The 13,567-nt window shown below is 37.3% G+C and overlaps 1 protein-coding gene across 1 annotated transcript; it reads right to left on the bottom strand.

Annotated features, from left to right (window-relative positions):
* Window positions 1-838: 838 nt before the first annotated feature.
* On the bottom strand, window positions 839-2,080 carry LOC142402508 (E3 SUMO-protein ligase ZBED1-like). The gene is made up of 2 exons (XM_075488043.1): window positions 985-2,080; window positions 839-928 (listed from the first exon to the last, which is right to left on the bottom strand). The coding sequence occupies exons 1-2, from the start codon at window positions 2,071-2,073 to the stop codon at window positions 839-841; spliced, it is 1,179 nt and encodes a 392-aa protein (XP_075344158.1). The 5' UTR covers window positions 2,074-2,080.
* Window positions 2,081-13,567: the final 11,487 nt, after the last annotated feature.

Below are 13,567 nucleotides of genomic sequence, written 5' to 3'. Positions count from 1 at the left end.
CGTGTACAATGACGTAGGCACAAGCCATGCGTCGGAGGTAGGGTTAAATACACCTGTCTGCATCAAATTTTTCAAACAAACGATGGCGGGACACCTTGAGATATCGTTTATGCAATGCAGTTCATGGAATTGTTACTTTATGTGGATGGTTACAACGTGGGATGCCGCCGATGAACATATGCAGAGAATACGGGAGCACTATAACCTCCAAATTGAGGAAATCCAGCTACAATTTGAAGCAGAAGAACGCGAACACCGTCCCCGAAATGTGGCGGTAAATAACGTCCTCTGCTCGGAGGCTGAGGAGCTCGCGGACCTCCTTGTCTCCCCAGTTGGCCATATTAAAAAGTGTCTCCAACTTGATGTAGGCTAAAACAGAGTAAAACTCGTCCTCACCTGTCGCTGTTGTTCTGAATCAGCTGTCCATTATGTTTTTTAAACTCTTCACGTCACGCCCACGTCCGACCCGCGTCGATTGCGTTCACATCAAACTCGGCTCGGCAAAAAGACTAGGGTCCGACGCGGGTCGAAAGGCGAGTCGAGTTGACGCGGCAACCCGGGTCGGCAGTGTGAACGCAACAGCGGACACACTAAATTCGCGAATTAAACGCGGGTTATTCGGCAGTGTGAAAGAGGCTATAGTTGCGACCATATGGGTGGATGAGTCGAGGTCATCAGACTTAATCTGTTGAAAATAGAAACAATAGGCATACAATTATTAAAAACGAGACAATTGAATGACAATTACATTAGGGCCTATTGTTTGCGTCATTTTTTGTATCATTATTGTTATTATTATTGAATATAGATCATTTTAATAATTAATGGATACATACCTTCATGCGCTCGCCCAGCGAATCTCGCACTCTTTCCTTGAACTCTGCGACTTTGTGGCTGTCCCCGTCTGCAGCGCCGAGGTGGTTGTTGACTGAACGTGATCGGGTAAGTGTTTGAGAATGACACCTCCGACTCGGCAGACATCACCGTAGTTGCACACTTCAGGGTTCCCAACATCGGTGCCATATCTTCCATTAGCTGCCAGTAGTAGTCTCTCAACTCCAGAGTCCTCGCATCTGCCAGTTTGGTCACGGAACGGTCTGATAATACGGCTGACACGGCCCACCGCTGTTCGACTAGGCGCTCAAACATGTCGCAGACTGAGTTCCACCTGGTTTTACAGGATTGAATGAGGCGATGCAGTGGAAGCGACATTTGCTGTTGCTTTTCACCCAGGGCTTTGGTTGCGATTGTGCTGTGGTGGAAATGTTTCACCAACCTTCCCGCTGCCACTATTGCTCTGCTTACCCCAGCAGCAGCAAAGCCGTCATTGACTGCGAGATTTAGAGTGTGTGCAAAACATGCAACCGATTTCCAAGTGACTCGTGTGGGGTTGTTTGCATTGACAATGTTTCTTGCGTTGTCGTGAACACACGCTGTAACGCGACCGGAGAGTCCCCAAGTCTCCACAACCTCATTAAGCTTGTCAGCTAAATTGTCAGCGGTGTGTCTTTCCGACATGTTCGTCGTAGTCAGGACTGCCGATTTTAGCTGCCAGTTCTCGTCGTTGTAGTGGCACGTCACGGTAATGTAGCTTTCTGTTGTTAGAGCCGTCCAACAGTCTGTTGTCAGAGCTACAGCAGTAGCAGTAGCTAGCGTTGTTTTAAGCTCACTCTTCCTTTTTTCGTAGCGAACCTCGAGGCGGGAGGTTGTTGATGGCCTCGAAGGGATATTGTAGCCTGGCTCTAGGATCGCAATGAGATCCTGAAATCCTGCACCGTCAACTGTGTTGATTGGCATCAAATCTCTCTCGATCATGCTGCATATGCTCTCTGTAATGCCCTCCGCCCTTCTCTCATCACACGCTCGCCTTCCCAGTGTAGCTTTGATTGTAGGTTGACCAGGTGCACGGGTGCCATGCAGGACAGCTCCATGCACGGTGTTCAAATGATAACTGAGTGAGCAAGTTGAACTGTTGTATTTCAATACCGCATGACACAGCGAACATTTGACTTCTTTGCCTGCATTAATAATGTTGAAATGGTCCCACACAGCACTTCTTTTCGCCCGCTTCATTTTGTCTTCAACCCTGGTCCCTCGCAAGATGTGTTCACCAGGTGAACTTCACCTCTCGTTCTCACGCTCTGTTCAAGTTACTACAGACAGTAGCGCCCTCTAGCGATTAATTGTGATTAATAAATTTTGTTCGAGCAACCTCTTGATCGACAATTAATCTAAAATCGATTAATCATTTGCATCCCTAGTAGGAGTGTGTTAGAACAGAACGGTAAGCTGTAGAGTTTAACTATGCAAAATTGTGTAAGTTATAGATAGAAATAAAGTGATTATCAGTAGTCCAAGCGGAGCAAGAAATTCCACAGTGCACAAGCACGGTAACAGGAAGTGATGCAATACGTCTTACCGCAAAGCAAACCGTCACAGCGTCAACAGTATTCCAGAACCTACACTGTACTTAGTCTGGCAGTGTAGGTTTCATGAACTACTTATGGAAGAAACAGCTTTTATACCACATCAAAGTTAGACAAAGTAGGTTTATTTTTGTTCAGTTTAAGGGACTTTGTCTATGAATTACTCTGAAAGTATACAGTGAAAGTACTTGATAGTACCCATGGTAGTAGTCCATGATGTACTTAGTCCGGCAGTGTAGGTTTCATGAACTACTTATGGAATAAACAGGTTTTATACCACTTCAAAGTTTGACAAAATAGGTCCATTCTTGTTCAGTTTGTCTATGGATTACTCACAAAGTATACAGTGAAAGTACTTGATAGTACTCATGGTAGTAGTCCATGATGTAATTAGTCTGTCAGTATAGGTTTCATGAACTACTTATGGAAGAAACAGGTTTTATACCAATTCAAAGTTTGACAAAATAGGTCCATTCTTGTTCAGTTTGTCTATGGATTACTCACAAAGTATACAGTGATAGTACTCATGGTAGTAGTACATGATGTACTTAGTCCAGCAGTATAGGTTTCATTAACTCCTTATGGAATAAACAGGTTTTATACCACTTCAAAGTTTGACAAAATAGGTTGATTCTTGTTCAGTTTAAGGGACTTTGTCTTTGGATTACTCGGAAAGTATACAGTGAAAGTACTTTTTAATACTCATGGTAGTAGTCCATGATGTAATTAGTCTGTCAGTATAGGTTTCATGAACTACTTATGGAAGAAACAGGTTTTATACCACTTCAAAGTTAGACAAAATAGGTTTATTTTTGTTCAGTTTAAGGGATTTTGTCTATGAATTACTTGGAAAGTATACAGTGAAAGTACTTGATAGTACCCATGGTAGTAGTCCATGATGTACTTAGTCCGGCAGTGTAGGTTTCATGAACTACTTATGGAATAAACAGGTTTTATACCACTTCAAAGTTTGACAAAATGGGTCCATTCTTGTTCAGTTTGTCTATGGATTACTCACAAAGTATACAGTGAAAGTACTCATGGTAGTAGTACATGATATACTTAGTCCAGCAGTATAGGTTTCATGAACTACTTATAGAAGAAACAGGTTTTATATCACTTGAAAGTTAGACAAAATAGGTCCATTCTTGTTCAGTTTAAGGGAATTTGTCTATGAATTACGCAGAAAGTATACAGTTAAAGTACTTGATAGTACTCATGGTAGTAGTCCATGATGTAATTAGTCTGTCAGTATGGGTTTCATGAACTACTTATGGAAGAAACAGCTTTTATACCACATTAAAGTTAGAAAAAATAGGTCCATTCTTGTTCAGTTTGTCTATGGATTACTCGGAAAGTATACAGTGAAAGTTATTGATAGTACTCGTGGTAGTAGTCCATGATGTAATTAGTCTGTCAGTATAGGTTTCATGAACTACTTATGGAAGAAACAGGTTTTATACCACTTCAAAGTTAGACAAAATAGGTTTATTTTTGTTCAGTTTAAGGGACTTTGTCTATGAATTACTTGGAAAGTATACAGTGAAAGTACTTGATAGTACCCATGGTAGTAGTCCATGATGTACTTAGTCCAGCAGTGTAGGTTTCATGAACTACTTATGGAATAAACAGATTTTATACCACATCAAAGTTTGACAAAATAGGTCCATTCTTGTTCAGTTTGTCTATGGATTACTCACAAAGTATACAGTGAAAGTACTTTATAGTACTCATGGTAGTAGTCCATGATGTACTTAGTCCAGCAGTATAGGTTTCATGAACTACTTATAGAAGAAACAGGTTTTATATCACTTGAAAGTTAGACAAAATAGTTCCATTCTTGTTCAGTTTAAGGGAATTTGTCTATGAATTACGCAGAAAGTATACAGTGAAAGTACTTGATAGTACTCATGGTAGTAGTCCATGATGTAATTAGTCTGTCAGTATGGGTTTCATGAACTACTTATGGAAGAAACAGCTTTCATACCACATTAAAGTTAGACAAAATAGGTCCATTCTTGTTCAGTTTGTCTATGGATTACTCGGAAAGTATACAGTGAAAGTTATTGATAGTACTCGTGGTAGTAGTCCATGATGTAATTAGTCTGTCAGTATAGGTTTCATGAACTACTTATGGAAGAAACAGGTTTTATACCACTTCAAAGTTAGACAAAATAGGTTTATTTTTGTTCAGTTTAAGGGACTTTGTCTATGAATTACTTGGAAAGTATACAGTGAAAGTACTTGATAGTACCCATGGTAGTAGTCCATGATGTACTTAGTCCAGCAGTGTAGGTTTCATGAACTACTTATGGAATAAACAGATTTTATACCACATCAAAGTTTGACAAAATAGGTCCATTCTTGTTCAGTTTGTCTATGGATTACTCACAAAGTATACAGTGAAAGTACTTTATAGTACTCATGGTAGTAGTCCATGATGTACTTAGTCCAGCAGTATAGGTTTCATGAACTACTTATAGAAGAAACAGGTTTTATATCACTTGAAAGTTAGACAAAATAGTTCCATTCTTGTTCAGTTTAAGGGAATTTGTCTATGAATTACGCAGAAAGTATACAGTGAAAGTACTTGATAGTACTCATGGTAGTAGTCCATGATGTAATTAGTCTGTCAGTATGGGTTTCATGAACTACTTATGGAAAAAACAGCTTTCATACCACATTAAAGTTAGACAAAATAGGTCCATTCTTGTTCAGTTTGTCTATGGATTACTCGGAAAGTATACAGTGAAAGTTATTGATAGTACTCGTGGTAGTAGTCCATGATGTAATTAGTCTGTCAGTATAGGTTTCATGAACTACTTATGGAAGAAACAGGTTTTATACCACTTCAAAGTTAGACAAAATAGGTTTATTTTTGTTCAGTTTAAGGGATTTTGTCTATGAATTACTTGGAGAGTATACAGTGAAAGTACTTGATAGTACCCATGGTAGTAGTCCATGATGTACTTAGTCCAGCAGTGTAGGTTTCATGAACTACTTATGGAATAAACAGGTTTTATACCACATCAAAATTTGACAAAATAGGTCCATTCTTGTTCAGTTTGTCTATGGATTACTCACAAAGTATACAGTGAAAGTACTTTATAGTACTCATGGTAGTAGTCCATGATGTACTTAGTCCAGCAGTATAGGTTTCATGAACTACTTATAGAAGAAACAGGTTTTATATCACTTGAAAGTTAGACAAAATAGGTCCATTCTTGTTCAGTTTAGGGGAATTTGTCTATGAATTACGCGGAAAGTATACAGTGAAAGTACTTGATAGTACTCATGGTAGTAGTCCATGATGTAATTAGTCTGTCAGTACAGGTTTCATGAACTACTTATGGAAGAAACAGGTTTTATACCACTTCAAAGTTAGACAAAATAGGTCCATTCTTGTTCAGTTAGTCTATGGATTATTCACAAAGTATACAGTGAAAGTACTTGATAGTACTCATGGTAGTAGTCCATGGTGTAGTTAGTCTGGCAGTATAGGTTTCATGAACTACTTATGGAAGAAACAGGTTTTATAATACTTCAAAGTTAGACAAAATAGGTCCATTCTTGTTCAGTTTGTCTATGGATTACTCTGAAAGTATACAGTGAAAGTACTTGATAGTACTCATGGTAGTAGTCCATGATGTACTTAGTCCAGCAGTATAGGTTTCATGAACTACTTATGGAAGAAACAGGTTTTATAATACTTCAAAGTTAGACAAAATAGGTCCATTCTTGTTCAGTTTGTCTATGGATTACTCTGAAAGTATACAGTGAAAGTACTTGATAGTACTCATGGTAGTAGTCCATGATGTACTTAGTCCAGCAGTATAGGTTTCATGAACTACTTATGGAAGAAACAGGTTTTATATCACTTCAAAACTAGACAAAATAGGTCCATTCTTGTTTAGTTTAGGGGACTTTGTCTATGAATTACGCGGAAAGTATACAGGGAAAGTACTTGATAGTACTTATGGTAGTAGTCCATGATGTACTTAGTCCAGCAGTATAGGTTTCATAAACTACTTATGGAAGAAACAGGTTTTATACCACATCAAAGTTTGACAAAATAGGTCCATTCTTGCTCAGTTTGTCTATGGATTACTCACAAAGTATACAGGGAAAGTACTTGATAGTACTCATGGTAGTAGTCCATGATGTACTTAGTCCGGCAGTGTAGGTTTCATGAACTACTTATGGAAGAAACAGGTTTTATACTTCTTCAAAGTTTGACAAAATAGGTTTGATTCTTGTTCAGTTTAAGGGAGTTTGTCTATGGATTACATGGAAAGTATACAGTGAAAGTACTTGATAGTACTCATGGTAGTAGTCCATGATGTACTTAGTCCAGCAGTATAGGTTTCATGAACTACTTATGGAAGAAACAAGTTTTATAATACTTCAAATTTAGACAAAATAGGTCCGTTCTTTTCAGTTTGTCTATGGATTACTCTGAAAGTATACAGTGAAAGTACTTGATAGTACTCATGGTAGTAGTCCATGGTGTAGTTAGTCTGGCAGTATAGGTTTCATGAACTACTTATGGAATAAACAGGTTTTATACCACTTCAAAGTTTGACAAAATAGGTCCATTCTTGTTCAGTTTGTCTATGGATTACTCTGAAAGTATACAGTGAAAGTACTTGATAGTACTCATGGTAGTAGTCCATGATGTACTTAGTCCAGCAGTATAGGTTTCATGAACTACTTATGGAAGAAACAGGTTTTATATCACTTCAAAGTTTGACAAAATAGGTCCATTCTTGTTCAGTTAGTCTATGGATTATTCACAAAGTATACAGTGAAGGTATTTGATAGTACTCATGGTAGTAGTCCATGATGTACTTAGTCCAGCAGTATAGGTTTCATGAACTACTTATGGAAGAAACAGGTTTTATATCACTTCAAAACTAGACAAAATAGGTCCATTCTTGTTTAGTTTAGGGGACTTTGTCTATGAATTACGCGGAAAGTATAAAGGGAAAGTACTTGATAGTACTCATGGTAGTAGTCCATGATGTACTTAGTCCAGCAGTATAGGTTTCATGAACTACTTATGGAAGAAACAGGTTTTATACCACATCAAAGTTAAACAAAATAGGTCCATTCTTGTTCAGTTTAAGGGAATTTGTCTATGAATTACGCGGAAAGTATACAGTGAAAGTACTTGATAGTACTCATGGTAGTAGTCCATGATGTACTTAGTCCAGCAGTATAGGTTTCATGAACTACTTATGGAAGAAACAGGTTTTATATCACTTCAAAACTAGACAAAATAGGTCCATTCTTGTTTAGTTTAGGGGACTTTGTCTATGAATTACGCGGAAAGTATACAGGGAAAGTACTTGATAGTACTTATGGTAGTAGTCCATGATGTACTTAGTCCAGCAGTATAGGTTTCATGAACTACTTATGGAAGAAACAGGTTTTATACCACATCAAAGTTTGACAAAATAGGTCCATTCTTGCTCAGTTTGTCTATGGATTACTCACAAAGTATACAGGGAAAGTACTTGATAGTACTCATGGTAGTAGTCCATGATGTACTTAGTCCAGCAGTATAGGTTTCATGAACTACTTATGGAAGAAACAGGTTTTATACTTCTTCAAAGTTTGACAAAATAGGTTTGATTCTTGTTCAGTTTAAGGGAGTTTGTCTATGGATTACATGGAAAGTATACAGTGAAAGTACTTGATAGTACTCATGGTAGTAGTCCATGATGTACTTAGTCCAGCAGTATAGGTTTCATGAACTACTTATGGAAGAAACAAGTTTTATAATACTTCAAATTTAGACAAAATAGGTCCGTTCTTTTCAGTTTGTCTATGGATTACTCTGAAAGTATACAGTGAAAGTACTTGATAGTACTCATGGTAGTAGTCCATGGTGTAGTTAGTCTGGCAGTATAGGTTTCATGAACTACTTATGGAATAAACAGGTTTTATACCACTTCAAAGTTTGACAAAATAGGTCCATTCTTGTTCAGTTTGTCTATGGATTACTCTGAAAGTATACAGTGAAAGTACTTGATAGTACTCATGGTAGTAGTCCATGATGTACTTAGTCCAGCAGTATAGGTTTCATGAACTACTTATGGAAGAAACAGGTTTTATACCACTTCAACGTTAGACAAAATAGGTCCATTCTTGTTCAGTTAGTCTATGGATTATTCACAAAGTATACAGTGAAGGTATTTGATAGTACTCATGGTAGTAGTCCATGATGTACTTAGTCCAGCAGTATAGGTTTCATGAACTACTTATGGAAGAAACAGGTTTTATATCACTTCAAAACTAGACAAAATAGGTCCATTCTTGTTTAGTTTAGGGGACTTTGTCTATGAATTACGCGGAAAGTATAAAGGGAAAGTACTTGATAGTACTCATGGTAGTAGTCCATGATGTACTTAGTCCAGCAGTATAGGTTTCATGAACTACTTATGGAAGAAACAGGTTTTATACCACATCAAAGTTAAACAAAATAGGTCCATTCTTGTTCAGTTTAAGGGAATTGGTCTATGAATTACGCGGAAAGTATACAGTGAAAGTACTTGATAGTACTCATGGTAGTAGTCCATGATGTACTTAGTCCAGCAGTATAGGTTTCATGAACTACTTATGGAAGAAACAGCTATTATACCACTTCAAAGTTTGACAAAATAGGTCCATTCTTGTTCAGTTTGTCTATGGATTACTCACAAAGTATACAGTGAAAGTACTTGATAGTACTCATGGTAGTAGTCCATGATGTACTTAGTCCAGCAGTATAAGTTTCATGAACTACTTATGGAAGAAACAGGTTTTATAACACTTCAAATTTTGACAAAATAGGTCCATTCTTGTTCAGTTTGTCTATGGATTACTCACAAAGTATACAGTGAAAGTACTTGATAGTACTCATGGTAGTAGTCCATGATGTACTTAGTCCAGCAGTATAGGTTTCATGAACTACTTATGGAAGAAACAGGTTTTATACCACTTCAAAGTTTGACAAAATAGGTCCATTCTTGTTCAGTTTGTCTATGGATTACTCACAAAGTATACAGTGAAAGTACTCATGGTAGTAGTACATGATATACTTAGTCCAGCAGTATAGGTTTCATTAACTCCTTATGGAAGAAACAGGTTTTATACCACTTCAAAGTTTGACAAAATAGGTCCATTCTTGTTCAGTTTGTCTATGGATTACTCACAAAGTATACAGTGAAAGTACTTTATAGTACTCATGGTAGTAGTCCATGATGTACTTAGTCCAGCAGTATAGGTTTCATGAACTACTTATAGAAGAAACAGGTTTTATATCACTTCAAAGTTAGACAAAATAGGTCCATTCTTGTTCAGTTTAGGGGAATTTGTCTATGAATTACGCGGAAAGTATACAGTGAAAGTACTTGATAGTACTCATGGTAGTAGTCCATGATGTAATTAGTCTGTCAGTACAGGTTTCATGAACTACTTATGGAAGAAACAGGTTTTATACCACTTCAAAGTTAGACAAAATAGGTCCATTCTTGTTCAGTTAGTCTATGGATTATTCACAAAGTATACAGTGAAAGTACTTGATAGTACTCATGGTAGTAGTCCATGGCGTAGTTAGTCTGGCAGTATAGGTTTCATGAACTACTTATGGAAGAAACAGGTGTTATATCACTTCAAAGTTAGACAAAATAGGTTTATTTTTGTTCTGTTTAAGGGACTTTGTCTATGAATTACTTGGAAAGTATACAGTGAAAGTACTTGATAGTACTCATGGTAGTAGTCCATGATGTACTTAGTCCGGCAGTGTAGGTTTCATGAACTACTTATGGAATAAACAGGTTTTATACCACTTCAAAGTTTGACAAAATAGGTCCATTCTTGTTCAGTTTGTCTATGGATTACTCACAAAGTATACAGTGAAAGTACTTTATAGTACTCATGGTAGTAGTCCATGATGTACTTAGTCCAGCAGTATAGGTTTCATGAACTACTTATGGAAGAAACAGGTTTTATACCACTTCAAATTTTGACAAAATAGGTCCATTCTTGTTCAGTTTGTCTATGGATTACTCACAAAGTATACAGTGAAAGTACTTGATAGTACCCATGGTAGTAGTCCATGGTGTACTTATTCCAGCAGTATAGGTTTCATGAACTACTTATGGAAGAAACAGGTTTCATACCACATCAAATTTAGACAAAATAGGTCCATTCTTGTTCAGTTTAAGGGACTTTGTCTCGGGATGACTCAGAAAGTATACTGCAAAAATATTGTTATTGTACAGTAAATATGGCGTATGGGACCTTTATTTGTGCAAAACAAAAAAAAAAGACAAATTTGAGGCTTAATTACTCCAAAATGATACAGTAAAAATGTTTGATAATGACTGAGCATGCCATGTAGTCAGGATGGTTTTGAAGTAAAACCATTGTCAAAACGTATGGACGAAAGTTGTATTACAGTCCAGTAAAAATGGAATATTACACCGTTTTTGGTTAAAAAAAAAAAAAAAAAAAAAGAGGGGAGGGGTGGGGGACACGTTTAAACATGAGCTTGATTTATTGCTTCTTCCCTCTTATTTTGAAAACCGGAAGTCATTTTACGTTGTTCTAAACTAGCGCTATCTTTCTCAGTGGACTTGGAGCATTCGCCGTAAGTTCCATGGTACGGGTGCAGATAAAATGTTTGAGCGGCTGGCTTGACTACGCGAAAACGAACGGCGGCTCATTTGACCGCAGTTTAAAAAGCCAGCATCAATGGAGCCCCAATTCGACGAGTCACCATGGCAACGGGGAAGAGGCAGGCAACGTTTTTCACCAACCTCGAATTGGTAATTTTTTTAAGCCTATTCATACAAATATGTATTTGTCTTTCATTGTTATTTTATTTCTTTTTTTCTTTTGTACCAACAAAATTCTGATGGTGCCGCTCAAAAAGATAATTGTCTGGAAATGCTAAAACATCTATGCGCGGTCTGATAACCATCTCCGACGAATATTTAATTCTCTGCGCAATAATGCTGCACCTTCATCCACGGGATCGTTGTCAAAAGGACATGCCATGGTCGTGGAAAAAGTCGTCCCCTACTGTGCCTAATGGACTTCTAGAAGTAGAAGAACTCGCTCTGCTGACTGAATGAATGAATGAGGAAATCAAATGGCGTCTGTGGCTGAAAGAGGGCGGAGACAGAGAGAAACTTGAGGTTTCTTGAGTAAAACCTGGTCCCGACCAGGGGGGTGTTCCTTGAAGGTAGCTAAAGTAAGCCAGGCTATAGCAGGTGTTGTGCCGAATTCGGCACCCCTGCCGTCAGATGCACCGCCTCGCGGGAGCGAGCGCGCACCACTCGTTTGTTCAGAAAGTGAAGCATTTCGCCTAAACAAACGCTGGGGAACATACTATTCTACGATTTAATTATTTATGAAGGTAATAGAAGAGAAGAACATCTGTTGCTTTCAATCATTAAAAGTCTGAAGAGAGCACGCCCTCTTCGTCGGTGGAGTAGTGGGTTAAGCAGCCGCCCCATGTACAGAGGCTACAGTCCTCGCTGCAGCTGGCTGCGGTTCGACTCCCGCACCGGACGCCCTTTGCTGCATGGCTTCCCCATCTCTCTGCCCCCTGCTTCCTGTCTCGCTCCAACTGTCCTAATATTAAAGGCACAAAAAAATATTAAATAAATGAATAAATAAAAAGTCTAAAGAGTGTACCGATGTTCTTCTCAACACAAAATCTCGTTCTAGCGAACGCAAAACAACACTTTTCTGTTCTGTGAAAAGATATACCCCAGCCATAAGTACAAAATGAATGGACTTGATTTTTTCAAAACAAGGTGAATATATTTGACTTGGGGTTTCACAAGACTAAATATGATTCCAGCTTTTGTTGCAAGGTTCAAAAGTAAGTGCTTTTATTTGTGTTAACCTGTAGGCTATGTAGGTCGAAACAATAGCCTTCTGATCCTGAATATCACTATATGAAAATGTAATTTGATCTATGCCTGATAGACAAGTCATAGCATCTGTGTGTTTCTCACCATTAAAGGACATATTCTCATATTCAATAGCTACACTTGTTTTTAAGAAATTAAATATTTTTCTTGCTGCTTTATAAGATAAAATACAATAAACCAATCCCCCATCCACCACTAACATATCTGTTATCAGACCTATCAAACTCATACATATATTGGCACCAAATTCATGCAGTTTAATGAATACCATGTTCTCTCTCATTTAATTTCATGTTCAATACGTGTGTATTGAGAATGAGGAGGTGTCGTCATAGTAGAGTCCCGTCCCTATCCGCCATGTTGGCAGAAACAGTCTTATTTTTGGAAAATAAACAACAAATAGAGACAGCACTTAAGGTAATAGACACCTTTTCTGTTGCTTCAGGTTTAAAACTTAATTTAAAAAAATGTGAAATACTATGTCTCTACAACACAAATGAAACTCTTATATGTAAAATACCAATTAAAGAAAATATTAAGTATCTTGGAATTTATATTTCTAAAAATATAATTGAACGTCAAACAAAAAACTTCAAACCTAAAATACAAAAAACTAAAAATATTTTCAATATGTGGCTCCAAAGAGATCTGTCCCTATTAGGTAGAGTTCTTCTGAGTAAAGCAGACGGTATCTCTAGATTTGTATATCCTACTCTCTCTCTTTTTGTTCAACAATCCCTTTGTAAAGAAATAAATAATACCCTAATAAGTTTTGTCTGGAAAAACAAATGCCATCGTTTAAAAAAAGAGATCTTGGCAGCCCCAAGAGGAGATGGTGGTATGGAGCTGTTAGACTATATGGATGTGAACTATACCTTTAAGACAAAATGGATAAAAGAATATTTGAAAAAGCCAGAATCTCTTTGGTATTTTATACCTCAGAATATTTTTGGGAAAGTTGGAGGGTTACCTTTTCTCCTAAATTGTGATTATAATGTTTCAAAATTACCCCTAAAATCATCTAAATTTCACCAACAAGCCATTTCAGCAGCAAAACTATGCTTTGTCCATAACTTCTCTCCACATAAAACTATTATATGGAACAATGAGTTCATAACTAGAAAAAATAAATCACTATTTCTGAAACATTGGATTGAAAAAGGAATAATATATCTTAAGGATTTACAAAATGATGTAGGTGAAATTTTTAGT

Source organism: Odontesthes bonariensis, chromosome 17 (genome assembly GCF_027942865.1).
Source record: "Odontesthes bonariensis isolate fOdoBon6 chromosome 17, fOdoBon6.hap1, whole genome shotgun sequence".
NCBI lineage: Eukaryota > Metazoa > Chordata > Actinopteri > Atheriniformes > Atherinopsidae > Odontesthes > Odontesthes bonariensis.
The sequence above is the reverse complement of the archived record's forward strand: the minus strand, read 5'-3'. Positions and strand labels throughout refer to the sequence as shown.

Excerpts from the sequence above, each read along its gene's own strand:
- LOC142402508 (XM_075488043.1), bottom strand. The coding sequence starts at position 2,073 with ATGAAGCGGGCGAAAAGAAGTGCTGTGTGGGACCATTTCAACATTATT. Across the intron at positions 929-984 it reads CCCTGAAGTGTGCAACTACG|TCAACAACCACCTCGGCGCT; the intron begins GTGATGTCTGCC and ends GATCACGTTCAG.